The 17,891-nt window shown below is 47.5% G+C and overlaps 1 protein-coding gene across 3 annotated transcripts in view; it reads right to left on the bottom strand.

Annotated features, from left to right (window-relative positions):
• The window catches only part of CSMD2 (CUB and Sushi multiple domains 2), a 268,199-nt gene that overhangs the window by 178,095 nt on the left and 72,213 nt on the right, over positions 1–17,891 (bottom strand). For all 3 annotated transcript variants that reach the window (XM_061449789.1, XM_061449788.1, XM_061449790.1), the window contains one exon: positions 12,439–12,646. In XM_061449789.1, coding sequence (XP_061305773.1) covers positions 12,439–12,646 — 208 coding nt within the window. The remainder of the gene's footprint in view (positions 1–12,438; positions 12,647–17,891) is intronic.

A 17,891-nucleotide genomic window follows, 5' to 3' on the forward strand; every position in this document is an offset into this window, starting at 1 on the left:
AGTTCCTCTTGCAGATTCTCACAGGAGATCAATCTGCATCTCTTCCGCTCCGTCTCCTCAACTGATGTGGATTGTGCCACTGGAGATGATTGCTCCACGCTTGCCTATCACTCTGTATCTCCAAGTGTTTGATCAGATAAGGAATCCTGAAACACATACTTCAGTCTGATATTAAACTGACTATGACAGCATTCAGAGAAAGGCAGGAGACATGAAGGGTCCATGTTCTGCTGCAATCCACCTTTACACAATAGCATGGCCAATACTGGTTTCTCCCTTCATTAATGACCTGGATGATGGGCCAGAGCAGACACAGAGCAATCCTGCAGACCACAGTAACTGACACAGCAGGTGGGTGCTACCCTGAGGGCCCGCCGCAGGGTGCAGAAATGGGCAGACAGAGCTCCCGGGAGGTTCAAAGGGAAACACAAAGCTCCAGCCCAGGGGAAGAGGAGCTCCTGCATCAGCGCAGGCTGGGGCTCGCTGCCTGGAAAGCGGCTTTGCAGAGGAAGGCTTGAGGGTCCTGGGGGACAAGGCTCAACATGAGCCACTAACATCACCGTGCAGCACTCAGGGCAACGCCGCCCTGGGCTGCAGCCAGCCCATGGTCTGCTGAAGTCCCCCCTGTTTCATGAGGACCCGAGCATCTCCCCTGCAGTTCAAGGTTACGCTGGCATGGCTGTTCTAGAGATGCCGTGGCTCAAGTGGCCTCACAAAGCAACCTTGCAGCTTCACTACTGAAAGCCACACTGTACATTAATGGGTTTATGAGCATTGCTACCTATAAGTCAGAGCCTGGTGCAGCAATTATAGCTCCATAGCAGTCAAATCTTCAAGGAAATTACCAGAATTATCCACAGTTTAGATGAACTTTCTACCCGTTCAATCAATAAAGAGCCATTAAGAACCAATTCCAAGCTGTCCACTGTTTACAGCACGAGAGGCTTGCTGCAGCCACGGCAGACCCTGCAGCCTCTTAAGGACATTCCCACTTGATTGCATTCAACTCTGGTGCAATACAACTTTGCTGGGCACAGCGTTACAAACCACTACGTCTGCAAACCCCGACATGCTCTAGCCTACAAGGCAAAGGAGGTTTCAAAGCTCTGCTGAGGTCAGGTTCTGGTCTCATTTATTCACACACCCAGATTTATTTTTCCATTACTTTCATTGCCACCTATAAACTGCTTAAGAAAAGGATCCCAGGAAAAATATTTAAGGAGGAGAAGAAATGCGAAATTCACAATTCCAAACACTTTGGGCTGGTTTATGGTTCAGGTAAGGAAACCTCACAACTTCAGGGTGAATGTCAGGATACAAATAAAATCCAGTTCAAGTCTCCTGAACTTCACAGCACGAGCACCTCCGAGTCTGGAGGTGAACAGCATCAAGTCTTTGGTACCAAAGATTCACTGCAGCCTTTCAGAGATTTAAGATGGATTCTTGGTAATTTGGCATAAAAAGCAAACGAGTTACTTCCTTGGCAACTTATTAAAATCAGAACTTGCACAAAGAAAGAGCAGCAGTGCCAAAAGCAAAGCTAACCTTGGCATCCACAGCAAACACAGAATCTATTCCTGTGTCCCTCTGGACTCAATTAGTTCAAAATTTACAAGGAATAGCACCCATAAAGATGTTAGACATTAACAAAACCTCTGCTAACTTGCTTCAAAATGAATTTTAATTGTAAGCGCCGTTTTATCCACATTCCAGGCTTGCAGAATGGAATGGGTGTTTTATTCTGCCCACAAAAACACCAACAGATTAATTTCATGCTAAAAATCCATAGCTCCTTAAGAGGTCTAAGGAAGAAGCCATCAAAGCCAACATGCTCTGAATAACAGCCACTTGAGGTCTTCCTACTCTTGAGTTTCTTGTCAAGGGGCACTGGGAACATGGCAGGCACTGGGCAGCACTGCAGAGACCCTCCTGCTGCAACGTTTGCTGGTTTAAAGCTGGTTTCAGTTTTAGACAGGATGTGACCACACACAGGATTATGAACTTTCTTCCTTAAACCGGAGGCGAGGCTCAAGTCAGAGCACGCACATCTGAGTTTAAAGAGAGCCAAAGCTTTTTACTGTGAGCTCTCCTGTACCTGCAATGACTGTGCATGCATCCAGCAAAGCAGGCAGAGCTGCCCAAGCTTTCTGTATGGGATGTTTTGCAGTCAGGAGCTGCTTCCCACAGTACACCTCCTACAGTCCGCTACCTACAACAAGAAATCAGAGAGCCTTTAAAACCCCTGCGCTTGGCTTGAAGTAAGAGGCCCTTGCACTTCTGGCACTGCTTAAAAGCATAAGATGTAAAACTCACGGATGGCTCATTGGGTGTTAGAGCACCAGTGCCTGGGTTTGCAGTGGGACATGGGCACAGTGACCAGCAGCAGCTCCCATCCCAAGGATCACAGAGCACAGGAAGGTTTAACAACCCCACAGAGCAGGAGGAAAGCAAAAGGAAGAGCAGAGCAGAGCCCTGTGATCCGAGCATCACCCTGTGCCACCCCCTGCCTGCTCCAGCCTGGGAGATGCTCCCTGCAGTTCTGAAGCCAGCACTTGGTCACCCTTTCCACCCTTCTACCATTACCCGGGGGTCTGAGCTGCTCACACCACGCAGGTCTGCAGCACTCAGTCATCCAACAGTGCCCATTCTGGCTCTGAAACCTCTGTCAAGAGTTTGCCTTTAGTTTTCTCTTCCCTTCGACTTTCTTCCTAGCTCCAGAAATTCCACCATGGCTTGGAACAAGCATCCTTTGGTTCTTAAATCATACAAAGCATTTGTGACTGGGCAGAACTCATCCTCCCCGTGCTCTCCCCCCTGCCCACCCGGCTGTCTCAAGCACAGGGCACTGCTCCAGGATCAATGCTGGTAATTTATTCTCTTACATTAGAGGGAGAACAACCTTATTTCAGGGTTCCTTCGTGCCAGCTTCCAGCCTGAAGCTCTTTTATTTTTTCCCTTTCAAGAACAGCTGACTTATCAAAAACAGGTTTTTCTAACCGAAACCCACAAGCTAAGCCACATTATGGTAACTGAAGCAATTAATTACCTTTATGCCTTTCTTTTTAAGGGAGATCTTTAATGCAGGTAATTCTGACTAAAAGAGCTAATTTGAACTGCTCCATCATTTAAAAGATGATTATAAAAATCAGAGAAGTGCAGAATGAAGACAAAGGGATAAAGGAAAGAACAGAGATGGGTATTTCCCCTGTGCTCCAATTGGGAAGCATCAAACCAACATCCCTATTTGAAAAGCATGGAGAAGGACCATTAAGTTTTCCAGTCACTGCTGACAAAGCAACTCTTAAGAGTTTACTGACACATGGCAAATCGTGGGTCACGACAGTGGTAGGGAAGCAGCTACTTGTGCGCTGCCCTTTTGGACTCCGACAAGGCAGGAATTGCCCTTTACACAGAACAGCATCAGTGGAGCACCATAATCTACTTCTCCAGTCCTGGAAAATTCCAGCTCAGTGTGGACAGAAAGAGTCATCAGCTGCTGACAGCATTTTCTCTGTTACTAATCCTCTGATATTTACTGATGCACTGGCATCTTTCTGATCTCCACCATCAACCCAAGAAAGGTCCCTGGGAGGAAGAATCAAAACATCCATATTGTAGAACAGCCAAGACTGTCAAAACCAACCTTGGCATGAGCTAAAGAGAGCATGACCTGCCCTGACAAAACAAAATGCTGCCAAGCAGCACCAAACTACAGCAGCCATGAGAATCCAAACCCTTGATTCCAGAATGCGAGTCACAGAATGGTTTTGGGTTGAAATGGACTTCAAAGACCATTTAGTTCTAACCCCCCTACCAGGGGCAGATGGATGTCCCCGTACGCTTTTGTACTCCATCATGTTTGTCAAGACACACGTCACATATAGAGATACGTCAGGATGTCTTAACAAATACAAGGGACTAGCTCTGAAAACACACTAATTCTTAACCTGAATAGTTCTTCCATTCCCATGGCTGCAACAATGGTCCTGGTAACACCTTAATGAATCTGTCCCCTTGAGAGGAACTGCAGGGAAACACATCAGTGTTTCTCTGATCTCTGAAACACTGCAGTTTTCCTCCCGATCTTCACATCTACTCTCCACCTCCCCACCTCTGTCTCTAAGAACACATAGGGAAGGGTGGTGATGCTGTTCAAGTGTGAAGATCAGACCAGGAGCTTCTCCTAAAACAGAGTTCCTCACTGTGCCTGTGTACAGAGCGCACACCTGCCTAGATCAGAACCACAGAACCAACTGGGTTGGAAAAGACCTTCAAGATCATCAAGACCCACCATTCCCCAGCACTGCCAAGGCCACCACTAAACCGCAGATTGAAGGAACACAGCTAATATCAGCCTCAGTTTGCCGAGAAGCACAACACGAGTGCTGTCACAAAACGACACTTCTCAAGAGCTTGAGCAAACCATGGCAAATTCAGTTCTTCCTCAACTTTCATGAATTAGGATATAATGCAAATTAGAAGGGAGCTGTAGCGTAATCACAGTACATGAGACACGTTAGCATCAGGCATCCACACATCAATTTGAACTAGAGAGATCAATTCAGCACCAGACTGAGCTTCTCGGTGGTGACTCCACTGACAGCACACCAAGAGCAGCTCCAGGAGCTGGGCACAGGTGGGAAGCAGCTGCAGGGAGCCTGAGGAAGAAAACGCAGCAGGCAGAGATCATTTCAAATACATTTAGTGCAGCAGGTGACACCCGAAGACAAAGCACTCCATTCTTTAACACAACACGCAAATACAAGCGAGCATCCACAAAGCACGGGTCCACACAGGAACCCCAGCAGAAAGATGTCTCTGAAAGCACGGGAACAGCTGCAGAGGTGTCGCTGCTCCTTCACTTCGAAGCTGCAGATAAGGGTGAGCAGTGTAAAACATGACTATTATCAGCTCTGGCAGACAGATTTTGACACGCAAATGCAACTCCCTCAACACAGCAAACAGCTCTGCAAAGGGAGGCAGACCCCTCTGCAGCTGCACCTCCTCAGCTGGCTCCAGCAGCGGTGGAGCTGGCCCAGCAATGGCAGGAGTTGGTTTCTGAACAAGAAGAAATACAATGGGAAGGCAAAGACACGTCTGGAAGCACCTTTAAGTGAAGCCAGTGATCCTGCCCACCAACATGTGTCCAAATCCCTGCCTGAACTGGGAAATCAGTGTCAAGGACACGGTGCGTTAAAGAGAACCCTGGATGTCCAACTTTTTACAACCTCTGACATCATTTGCACATCCATGAAGCCTCCTTCCCCTGCCAAATAGCAGTATTATTCACCAGCTTACGATCAATACGGTCACTTACACGCTGGGTCACGTCCAGAAGGTACTCTTGAGATGACCAATATTTTTCCCAGCTTTCAGCCCATTGTGTTACCCTGATCTGCACGAGGTCCGTTTAACAGAACTCTTTAGCTTGCAGGTACTGAGGGTTCTTGCAAACAAGCCTTTTTTTCCCCCCTTTAACACATGTTTGCATCTAGCACCCAAATAGCTAAATACTAATTCTGCACTTAGTAACCTTCAGGGATTCTCCCCCACACTACAGGCATTCCCACACCTCATCCCTTGAGGTGCCATCCACACAACAGTAGCCTTCACACTGGGTTCACTCTGCTTCCGAGGTGACCAAACAACAAAGGAGGACAAATTAGGGTAAAAAAGGATAATTACAACATGATTGGGGTAATTTTCAGCCTAAAAGCATCTTTTGCCATGGCTTAAAAAGCCAGCCTGAATATTTATGAAATGCTCTCTGCTATCTAGCAAATAGAATTAATCATATTAATGCATGGAAAAATAAGATTAGCCAGAAAGCGGTATATGAAATCTAATCATGTTTTATTGAATGAAACATGAGTGGGAGAGGTCAGGAGGGCCTCTCATTGTCATCTGTCACAGGAAGCCTCTCCCTGCCACGCGAGCAGCTCGCTCAGGCTCTGGGAAGCACTGGGAGCAGGCAGGAGCAGGGGAAGCAAGTCCTGCACCCAGCGCTCGGCCACACTGCGCCTTGGGAAGGGGCTGCATGGATTGGCAGCAGAGTCCTCCTCATCTGGGGGACAGCTGGGATCTTCCCTTCCCTGCCAGCCATACCTGCTGCGCTACGGAGCATCTTTAAATGCCATCTTACCCTGAGCACCTCACTCTTCTGGAATTTCCCAGTTGCTTCTGCAGTGCAAGAGGCTCAGGAGCTCCAGGACCACGTGCAACACTACAGAAACTACGTTGTACAAAGCATCATCAATCCTTTAACTCCAAAACAGCCACCAAGATGCTCCTGAATGGTTTGCATCCACTAAGGAAACAACCAGCTCTGCCACTCAGCTACCACCAAGAACCAGGCACCGCGTGCCAGGCATCAGATTTCTGACCTATGAAATCCTGCTCTCCGTGTTGCAGATCTGTATTAAAATTAAGGCCTGAAGAGTCAGACAGCAACTACAAAGGCTGCTACATCCCAGGAACACACCAGAGGCAGCAAGGGACCACCACAGCCCCAGCAGCAAGGAGAGCTGCAGGCTGCCTCAATGGGGACAGGCCTGGTTTCCAACAACCTTCCCAAGTGTCCCCAAGAACACACCTTCTAGGAGAAAAGGGGAACATTTCCACTAAGGCAACGTTTCACAGCTTTGAAGCCTGTGTAGGATTTGTTTCTAATGAAAAGCATTATAAATGCTTAACGAGTGAAAAAATAGAATCAAACTGCATCAATCAAATGACAAAGTCTATTTTCCAGATCCCAGAGAACATGTAACTGGCTTTCAAAAGCCATTTCAGACACGTTTCTTATTCACTCCTAGTCCTATACAAAACATAACCATGGTAGAAAAACAGCTGAGTATTACAGATAAAGTACCCATTAGTTAACTAGGGCTTAGCAATAAGGAAGCTTAATTCATTGCCCAGGAAAACTTTCACACTTGCATTATAGAGCTTTAACTAATGATGAAACAAGTTATTTCAGACACACAATAATGCTCCAGTCCTCAGCCCCATGCAGCCTGGGCAGGATCATGCTTGTCAGTATTCAAATGAAAGCAATTACTGACTGGAAATCAGAAAGGAAGTGGCAAGGGAGAGATAAAGCCACTTTAAAGCAGCCACCAGGCAACCTGCTTAGAGAAGCCCTGCAAGGAACAGCAGCCACTGGGGAGCGGGCAGAGGGTCCCTGTCCGGCTCCCACCCATGCTGGCAGTTGGTGATGGCCATGCAGAGCCTGCACGATTCCTGCAAGTGCTGTCCCATTAACCTGAACCAGCAGCAGATGCAGACCCAGGGCTCCAGAACTGGAATGTGGCAGCCAAGGAACCACTTCACTAAGTGACAATTCACCAGCCCTTTGGAGCCAAAGTCTTCCCATTGACTTCAGCAGAAATCAGCTGAGGTCCGAGATGAAAATGCATGCTGAAAGCTCCAAGACTGCTATCTAAGGATCAGAAGCTGCTTTGATATAAAGAAAATAGCTTGGTTCATTAGAAGCACACACAGAGGAGTCTTTGCCAATTGACGATCATCATCTGAAACTGTGACCTTAAACAACAGGTACTCTAATCTCTTAGAGGAGAGCACATGACGTGCGACACATTAGCCTGGCCAGTGGTACCAACTACCTGGCATCAAGAGGGAAGCACAAAGCAGATCTCGCACAGAAGAACCTTAATGAGTATCAGAAACCACTTGGCAGACAGACAGAGGTGGTGGGGAGGGAAGGGTCAACTGCAGATAATGACAAGGGAAGGAATAAAGTCAGCAGCAGTGAAGAGGAGCTGGGAAGCACAGGTGATTCCTCCACCAGTTCCTCCCCAACTCAACTCCCTGCAGAAACACAGCAACGAGAGAGAACTTCTCAAATGCTTTTCCATAAAGGGTGATGCCTGAAAGGCGTTGCCTGTGCTCAGCTCCAGAAAGGAAGATGTTCTACAATTAACCAGAGGAACCTTAAATCCAAAGGTCCTCAGCCCAGAGAAGCTGTGGCTGCCCCATCCCTGGCAGTGCTCAAGGCCAGGTTGGACACAGGGGCTTGGAGCAAGCTGCTCTAGTGGAAGGGGTCCCTGCCCGTGGCAGGGGTTGGAGCTGGAGGAGCTTTAAGATCCCTTCCAACAAAACTACGTTATTTTTCTCCTCAGAGGCTCACCCCAGCACATGGTCCCTTATATCCACTGCTCAACATCTGCACCATAGCAAAGCAGAACAAGATGCCCGTGTTGCTTTCACATCAGACATCACTGGGCTAGAAAAGTCATACAAAATACACATGCATGCATCGAGGCACGCTTGCTTCTAGGAAATTAAGAGACAAAGTGAAACCAAATTCTACCCAAATTAACTGCAGAAATAGTCCTAAGGAGAAGGAAAGCACTTGCGCGAGACAAGCAAAATACGGCTCCAAGGCTGAAAAGTCAAAATGAAGATGAGAGACTGAGGAGAAGAGGATTCAGACAGGAATAAACTCCCCTGCTTGGCAGTTACCCACGTGCAGCCCTGCTTCTCCGGCTGCATTCACTTAGCATGGGATTAGTTACAGAAAATCAGGGAAGTGACAAGGAAAAGCTCACCGAGTGGGAGGGCAGCAGGGGCAACATGACAGAGGGTGCAACCCCCCCAGTTAGACCTGCGTTCCATCAGGTAGAATAACTCAGTCAAGAGGAGGATCACAGGGAAGCAAGAGTCACCTCACCTGCTTCAGCTCTACGGGAGTAATGACTGTAAAAACCTTCTTTGCTAAATACCTGCATTATACCCAGCAAAACGCACACTTGATCTTCCTCAATTCCTGCAAACACACGTAAACTGGATTATTAGTCACTTCCTCCCACCACCTTCCCTGGCAATAGCAGCACAATGCTTTAATAATCATAATGCAAGTCATTATGCCTAATATTAGACACAGGTCCCAGATCAGCTACAGGAGGTCTGAATGGATGACAGAAAGAAGTGCAAGAGACAGACAAGCACATTTTCCTTGTTTGCATTTACTTAAACTGCAGCAAATATGCCCAAACAGAGGAAATGTGCACCTCTGCCTCCACAGAAAGCAAGAACTTACCCTCCATTAAGCGTGCTCAGAGTGCAGCCAAGCAACTGCTCCACAGCACAATCCTAATTTCTCTACAAGAACAGTATTTTAAACCAAATCAAACCGACCCAAGGCTCCAGAGAAATCACCGAGCTATTAAAGGGAAGATGAGGTTGGAACATGCCTGCCGCAGAGGGGGTTCAGTGCTACCCAGGACCAGCCTGGAGAGTTCCTTCTCATCAGACCCAGTCTTGGCACATTTTGGGTGCTCAGCTTGAAACCCTTTGCTATTCTCAGTGGAGCTGAGCCGCCACAGGGATGTTTGCCATGGAAGAAAGCTTTAAAAGGGTACCACAAACAGCCGTAATCCACAGATATTCATGAGAAGCATCCACCCAAGATTTAGTGAGCTCTGAACAGATACTGACACAGAGCACAACCCTCGGGGACTGGAGCCCAAGCTTCTGAGGGATTTGCTTCTTTTACATGTATTTATGGAGAAGAATGTCACTGATCCTTTCTGGTTTCTCAGCTAGTAGAAAATGAGGGGGAAGAGAACCCCAAGTCTTGAAGACAAGAAGAAGTCTGGGAACAATGACATAACATATATATATACACACCACATACCCCTCTCCAAGTACATCCTTGCCCTGGTAGAGACGGGCTGTGATTGAGAGGCCACTCCAGCCAACCTCTAAGGAGAGGAGGGCAGCTACTGCCACCCTTCCAATTTCTCCTTTCAGCCTGGAGACCCCCCCCCCGTCCTTTCTAGTCTGACAGGCTCTTTTGCACACTGCTGTTTCCCTCCCCTCCTGTTCTCCGCTCAGTAGAATTTTATTTCTCACCTGTCAAGGAAGCCCAGGCCCAAGGTCCCATGACAGAAGCTGCAAGAGCAGTTAAAAGAGCTGTAAATGTGTTATTTTATTAATATGTCTCAAATAGCTACTCAACCCCTATTGCTCTGCTTGACACGTGGATGCTTAGACCTGCAATGCCCTTACTCTTTCAAGACTTACTGCAGGATTTGGACACAGCTGTGGCGACTGCTGAAGGCAAGAGGGTTAAGGGAACCTGGTTCATCAAAACCCAAGAAAGCATCTGCTTTTAAAGAGGGGAGGATGAACAACAGTGCAGGAGATTTCCAGTAAGCACAGGCCAAGTCAAGCTTACTTAATGCACCGAGTTAGGGGTCTCATAAATACCCCCATTAGAGGATATTCCACAGCTTGGAAATACATCAGAGCTAAACCCCAGCTGAAAGTTCATTTTATTTGGGTACATCTCAGACAAGATTAAAACTATTTATAATGCTTAGGAAATGAAATATTTAGCTACAAGATGCTTCAACAGAACACTTTATTTGGCTGCAAATCTTTCTGCCATATTACCAATAATTAAAACTAGCTTTTCATAGACAGAGGGGAAAAAAGGGTTTTTGCTATATGTTCAAGCTGAATCATATCACAACATGCTTAAAGAGGAGATAGGAGCTCCAGTTTTTCCCCCCCTATGGGCAAAAATTATTGAAAACTGAGTAATGTGAATTTAATTATCAGGCTCTGAGCCAAAGGCCAGCTCTGAAAACTGGAATTCAAAATAAGACTCTCTGTAATTCTGCTTATGGGACTGAAAAGTTTCCTCCTCAAGAATACCAAATGAGATCCCATTGAATTGACTGCTATGGTTATCTTGCCTGCGTTTCCTGGTGCTAGAAAGATGCAGGATGAGCCTCAAAGCAGAAACAGCTGCATCTGGGAGCCCTGGATGAAACTGGTGTTCGTGTGACCTGGGTTTTGCTCCCTGACCCAGCACATCTCACCTGGACCACGCCATCGAACAGGAGCCCGCTGCTGTTACAGCACCCAGAGCTCATCCAGCTCCCACCAAAAAAACATCTGGAGGAAAGGCATCATTACAGATGCAGGACAGGGGCACTTGGTGGGGAATAAGGAAAGAAAATATGCCATTATCCCCTCTGACAGGCCCCCAGACTGCTGTCCATAGAACATACTACCTTAAAACAGCTACTAGATCTCTCCAAAGGACTGCATGTGCACATACAAGCACTACTGAAAGTCAGAGGGCTTCTCTTTCTAAGCTGCCGTTTTTAAAGTTCCACCATGCTGTATTTATGGGTAGTTTATTAATTTCTTTGCAGCAGGTTCCCTCTGACAGGCATTGTTTTATTTTGGGTATGACAAGACACAGTACTGCACTGGCAACACCTCCAGGCTGAATAATGTTTCTTAACTAGCTACATTCATCTTTACCACACACCACAGACGACTGAGCCCTGCTGCTGTACATAATGGCTAAAAACCAACAGTGCCCTAAAATATTAATACATGCTAATAAACCCAGGGTCTTTTTCCATGAAACAGCAACATCTAATTTTCAGAGGGTCCTGGGAACAGTAAACAATTGGTACATGGTAAGTGGCAACTTCTCTCCCATCAATACATCCTAAACATTCAAACCCTATTTGCCCATAATTGTCAGCCACGCATAAATTACTTAAATGAACATTATTTGTGGCTGTGACAGAATCCGCATAAATAATCTTAATTTAGCTTCCTGCTGAGATCCCAGCAACACCTCAGTATTTCACAGGCTTAATTCTTCCCTTCCAGAGGGATGCCAGGTTTAAGGCTACTCCCTTCATTTGCTGCTCACCAGGGCTTTTAGCTGTTTGCTGAGTGCACTCAGTGCAGATCACCCTGTCTACATCAACCAGAGGCAGAGCTGTCCTTTGCTATAAAAGCAACATGAGCAATACATCAGACTCTGCAAGCCCTCACTTCAGACCCCACAGCCCTGACCATTGGGTAGCTCTTGTATATCAGAAAAGAGTGTGGCATTCATTATACATAAAAGCACTATCTCTGAAAGCATTGCTCAGACAAAGGGAGGAGGGTATTGGAATTCCGTGCACAGCCTCTGCCTAAAGGACAAAACCATCTGTAGAAACGCTTGCCAGAAGTTCATTAACAGTAAAGCCAACTTGTCAGCATCAGCTTTAGTCATAATCACAAAACCATTCAGCAAAAGCAAGGTTTGGGCACGTCAATGTCTGAGGGGCTTTTCCTGGGCTTTGAAGTGTTGGGTGGTTGCTTTGGTTGCGTGTTTTCAAGCCCCTCACTTCCTCTCAGCAGCTACATTATGAAATCTTACCGCGCAGAGCATGATTTACAGGAGGTAACTGTCCCTGCAAAGTTTACCAAGGAAACAAAAAGCATCCCAGGGAGTTTCGTTACAAGGAAGCAGCTGTGACCCGTGACTGCAGCTAACGGGGAACTGCCCTCCTTCAGGCACAAACTCTTCACTCTGAACACGCTATAACATTTGTATCTGCACACACAAAACACGCGCGGGTACTGCATGACTGCGAACTGTGGGCAGCAGTAACTTACCAGAGCGAAGATCCCTCTGTTCCAGCAACTTCTAAAACATCATATCCATCTTCCAGCTGAAAATCCATGAAAACCAGAGCAATAGTGTCTCCGGGTTCGGCGAGAATAGTCCACGTGCAGTCTGCATTATTGCCATACTCCAAGGGAAAATGAGGGCTTGAGATAATCCCGCTCTGTCCCCGCAAAGTCCCTCCGCAGGCATCATCAGCTGCAAACAGAGTGTGAGTTGATCAGATATTGCAAATGCATAACACAGAACATCAAAAAAGAGAAAGCCCAAATCAAATCAAAGCTCCGAAAGCCCCATCGTTTTCATCAGGACGTGTTTTACTGCACACTATTAAGAGACAACGATGTTGGGAATGCAAAATCCAGTCAGGTCAGCCAGTGTCTCCTGGCAAGTGCCAGCTTATTCCCCACCACACACTTACTAGGGATTTGTTCAGTCTCATTTCAAACCCCCCAACTGACAGAGCTTCTGGTGGCTCTCAGCCTCGCACGTCTCACTGCCAGGATGCTATTTCCTCACGTTTTTGCCCAAGCTTCCCGTTCCACCCCTTATTCCTGATGAGGATCCTCTGCGGTGTTTCCCATTTTCCCTCCTATCCGTGTAGGGAGCCAAGCAGGAGGAAAACCACCAGGAATTCAGTGACCAAGAAAGGATTCACAGGTATGTGAAAACTCACAGTGGGGACAGAGGCTGGGTTCCAACCCAGACAGATCTCAGTACCTTCATCAACAACAGCAACACCCCAAGGGCTGGGACAACAGGACCCTGAGTACAAGCATGGTATTTAACAGAAATCTAATAGAAAATTGTGGAGCGTCCCACACCACTGCCTTACGTGTCTTTATTTGCTCTGATTTCTTTTTATGTTCTTACCAAAATCGGTGGTAAAAGTGTAACTAACTCCTTGCTCAGCAACACAGCAGAGACACTTCCCAGTCACATACTGGATCTCCTGCTTGCTGCAGGCTCTTTCATTTTTATAACCTGAATTTTATCAGCAGGAGCAATTAACAGAGGAGCATCTCAAGAGAACATGGGCAGGAAGAGAAAGGAAACCCAGGGATTCATTTGGGTGGCTCATCCTCTCATACATAACAGCATCAGCTCCGCATTTCTTTGGAACGCGGCTAGGAAAAGCCTGTTAACTTTACAACGTGTTACAGAGCAGCATTTCAGATGCTTTAGTCAAGGAGCTTGGGGCTTTACATCCATTTTTTTTCAATACAATCTATTTTTAAAACAAACCCTTCCAAACAAATTTAACACAGGGGAGAGCATTCGTTGAGTGCAACGGGGTCACTGGCACCTAGGGAAAGGGCAGCACAATCCTGCAGAAGGGTCTTCAGGTTTTAGACCTTCCCTGGTGTTAGTGCCTCGTGCTGCCAGTGGGGTTTATCAGCAGAGCCGAAACCTGCAGCCGAGGACTCAAGGAACTTGACAGAATCAGACAAGCACAGACGCCAGCTTCTCCTGCCCCGGCCATCTGCTCTCCCAGGGCGCCCAGCCACCCGAAGCAGCAGAATGAGAAGTGTCGGAGGTGCAGGCACCTCTAAGTCCTGGTGGACACCCCGGCCCTTTGCGACTGCTTCTGTGCTGATGGCACGTGCAGAGCTCACAGCAGGCAGGGAAAAATATGATTACAACACCCCAGATACGCAGGCAGCTACAAAACTGCTTCTGGGCCATTCCAGCAGCCACAAAACTGCTTCTGGGCCATTTCAGCAGCCACAAAACTGCTTCTGGGCCATTCCAGCAGCCACAAAACTGCTTCTGGGCCATTCCAGCAGCCAAAACCAGCACTGAAAAATGCCACAGAAATCCCAATCAGTGTTCTACTACAGAGTTATCTATGTTGCAGCAAATTAAAGTTATCCACAGACACTGAAGCCCAGTCAGAATCATGGGTTTAGGCTGAAATATCTCTCATCTAGTCTGAGCATCAGAAAACCCTTCAAACTTCAATGCATCACACACTAGATTGAGAGCAGGACCTCCAAAGAAGGTCCATGCAAGAAGTGAAAGGGCTTCTTCCAAACGCCTCCCCCTGACAGGCAGAATGAGAATGCTTTTTGGAGGATGAATGGATCCCAGCCAAAGGAGATAAGCACAATTCACCCGTTTACTGGAATGTTCAAATCTAATTTCTCATGAATAACTGCCCCTGCGGATGCTAGAAAGAAAGAGATGCAGAAAAGATTCCTCGCCAAGTGCATTCCCAGACCATGCGCCCAGCAGCAAGACCGGCAAAGCAGGAGCAAGGTCATTACCTGCTTCAGCAAGGCACGGGTATAATAAGCCATTTATTCTGAAGATACACTTTCCTCCAGAGGGGCAGTTACCTCCTACAGAACACGTCAAACATCGCTGTTGCCTGCCTGGCCCTAGGCAACCATTCAAAGAATCTCTGCAGCAAGGTCCTGCTAACCTACCATGAAACAGATGCAAGCAATCCAGCCTCTGCACACAAACACCAAGTTCAAGGGCACAGGTGCTCTGGGCCCGACACTTGCTTCTCACTGTGATCATGGATTCCTGCAGCCCAGGTCTATAGAGAACCCTTAAACACACCCAAGAGCAAAGGCAACGAGGATTTGGAAGCAGCAACTCCTATCAGCAAGTTCTCAACCACGTTTACTATGGGGGTCTGGGAAGTCTGGGGCTGGTAATTTAAAGCTGTTCTTGCACTAGAGGAGAGGATGGAAAATACGCTCAAGGATGCAGACTCAGTGACAGGTTAGACATTTTAACCACGGGGACTTTTCACATGACTAAGCTACCTTACAGCAGCAGAGGATGCAGCAGCACCAGCAGTCTGCTGGGTTGGGCCTTTCTGGTTTTATTATTAAAGGAAAGGTTTTAATTGAATTCCCTGAAAACTTTTCATTGCAAAAGGCACCCGATGGAAAGCGCATTCCCTTCCCACCCGCTTCTAAACAGACACTTGCTAATTCTGCAGAGGTTGTTACTGCTTAAACCGCTTCTAAAGTCTTGTACAATCTTCCTGCACAGCCCTTCAATTACTCTGGGCTCAGCGCAGGCTAAGCAGCTGTTTGAGTTCCAGTAAGACAGACCCCTTTTAATGAGATTATACATATTTGATATGCTTAAAAAGCAGCTCTGCAAGCGCTCAACTGCTCCGCAGGGTTACAGGCTCTGCGCTCAGCGCCTGCCACAGCCACAAACCTATCAGTTCTAGTTAAAATCAGCGAGCAACCTGGGCAAGGTTTCCCTGCACGCGCGTGAAGGTGCGTTACAAAACGGCTTCGGATGTGCCCAGGTACCCTCTGCCCCTTTCAAATGCACCACTTTGCCTTATTTGCAATAAACAGAGCCAGGTGAGGCTGACCTTCTGGGGCTACAGCAGAACAGAAGCAGCATCCCAAGACTGCTGGGGTTTTGCCTCCAGCACGCCAACTGTCAAGATAAAAATACAGCTTGACTTGTAGGACTGCTTAAAGCCCCGTTCAGATGAAGTCTGAGGCCTCATTTCACTCTCTGCATACAGAACAACTGGGCAGAGAGCTTGTAAAACCACACAAAACACAATGAGGAAACCATTCCGGGTATTTTGGACACGGGGAAGTGCCAGCTTAGTCCAGATTTCACAGCCTGACCCAGACCTGCTGAGGACCTTCTGTCCTTGAGGCAAACCCGAGTTACACTTGGTCTACCAGGCACAGCCAAGCTTCTCCTCCGGGCAGCCTCAGCTGAAGCACCCAGCTCCTGCTCCACAGGCCAGCATGGAGATGGCATTTGCTGCTGCTTGGGTGCTCCCTGAATGAGATCACTGCCGCTTAGTGCCTCCTGCCACGTAAGCAAGAAGCATAACTCACCAGAGCAGAGTCTGTGCACTTGGAATTTACAGTCTCTTTTAGCTCAGAGTGCAAGAATCAATTTTGATATAACTGAGCTTTCAAAGCCACTGGCGAGCTGCAGCACCAGCTCCCTCACCACCTCTGCACAGACACATCTCACCAAGCCATTCTTCCCGCATCTGGAATTCCTTCCTACTTCCCTTTCTCACCGAGGCTACACTTGGCCTTCATAAAAGCCCAACTGTATTAACTGAGCATTGAGTAAAGGGAGCGCAGACCAACCCTCTGCAGAAAAAGCAGCCGAGCTGCAGCACTCCTTCAAAGCGTCACTGCCATGGCACATCCTCCCAAACACCTTTGTTGCATACTCTCTTCTGCCACGCATTTGTTTGCATCTTCAATTATTTCAATGCATGAAGGCTGAAAGAGACAAGGCCGCTAATGCAGAGAAAAGGATGTACCAAAGCAGAAGAGCAAAATGAAACCAGAAGAGGGTATCAGCATGGTAGAAATTTTCTGTTATATCAACCCTTATCTCACCATTATAGTGGAGAGGAGGGGAAGGATGCAAGGGCAGAGTCCCCAGACGAAACACTGGCCTCTGCAGTGACATTGGCCAAGTCTATTCCCAAAGCAGCTTCTGGGATTTTAGCATCAGTGCTAAGGGACACTTCTTGCCTCCATCTGTCAGGATCTGACCCACCAGCGTGACCCATCCCCAAAGCATATTAGAAAAGAATATGTACTAAGACATTTAACAAACTTCCAGGTGACAATCACCAGTAAGCCATTATTAATAATTATTTATGATATTACATTAGTAATTAATACTATTATCAATTATAGCTATGAAGGCCTTTTCTCAGGGAAATACATATCCTCCTTCAGGCAAGAGCTCGAAAGCATTATCTTCCCTGCAGAAGGTGGCATAGAGCTGTCAGGATGCAAAGCCTTTTGCCCCTTGCAACAACTACAGTCTGTTTACCAGCCAAGCACAAACATCTGACTGCTGAAAGCCTACTGCTGGGGGAAGCAGTTCAGCTGATTTTCTCATTCAGCAAGTTCGTTTGCAGACTGTCTTTGCTACTTTCTGCTTTCCTGGAACTAGATATAAATGTTACATGAGAACATTCTGGCTCCTGCTGCCAAAAAAATGCCTTGCAAGTTTTACCCGAGGTAAAGTCCTGAAGGATGGGGACCAGATCTGTGAGAAAGGCGCAGCAACCTCCAGGAACCTGCAGGCACTTTGCTACACAGCGCACCCGAACAAGCGCGTGCTCTGCTGCCATCAGAGCAATCCCCACAGCACCGAGGCGAGCACCAGAACTGAGTGTTCCTCTATTCTGAAGTGTACCAGAACCCACTGTCACTGGGGGCTCTGGGGCATCAGTTTCGACAAGGGTCTGCAGGGACAGGCCAAGGGGAATGGCTTTAACCTGCCAGAGGGGAGACTGAGATGAGCTCTGAGGCAGAAGCTCTTCCCTGTGAGGGTGCTGAGGCGCTGGCACAGGGTGCCCAGAGAAGCTGTGGCTGCCCCATCCCTGGTAGTGCTCAAGAAAGGTTGGACACAGGGGCTTGGAGCAAGCTGCTCCAGTGGAAGGGGTCCCTGCCCGTGGCAGGGGTTGGAG

The sequence above is a fragment of the Pezoporus flaviventris genome, unplaced genomic scaffold (genome assembly GCF_033815535.1).
Source record: "Pezoporus flaviventris isolate CSIRO_AGI_PZ_B2104156 unplaced genomic scaffold, CSIRO_AGI_Pfla_v1 ptg000008l, whole genome shotgun sequence".
NCBI lineage: Eukaryota > Metazoa > Chordata > Aves > Psittaciformes > Psittacidae > Pezoporus > Pezoporus flaviventris.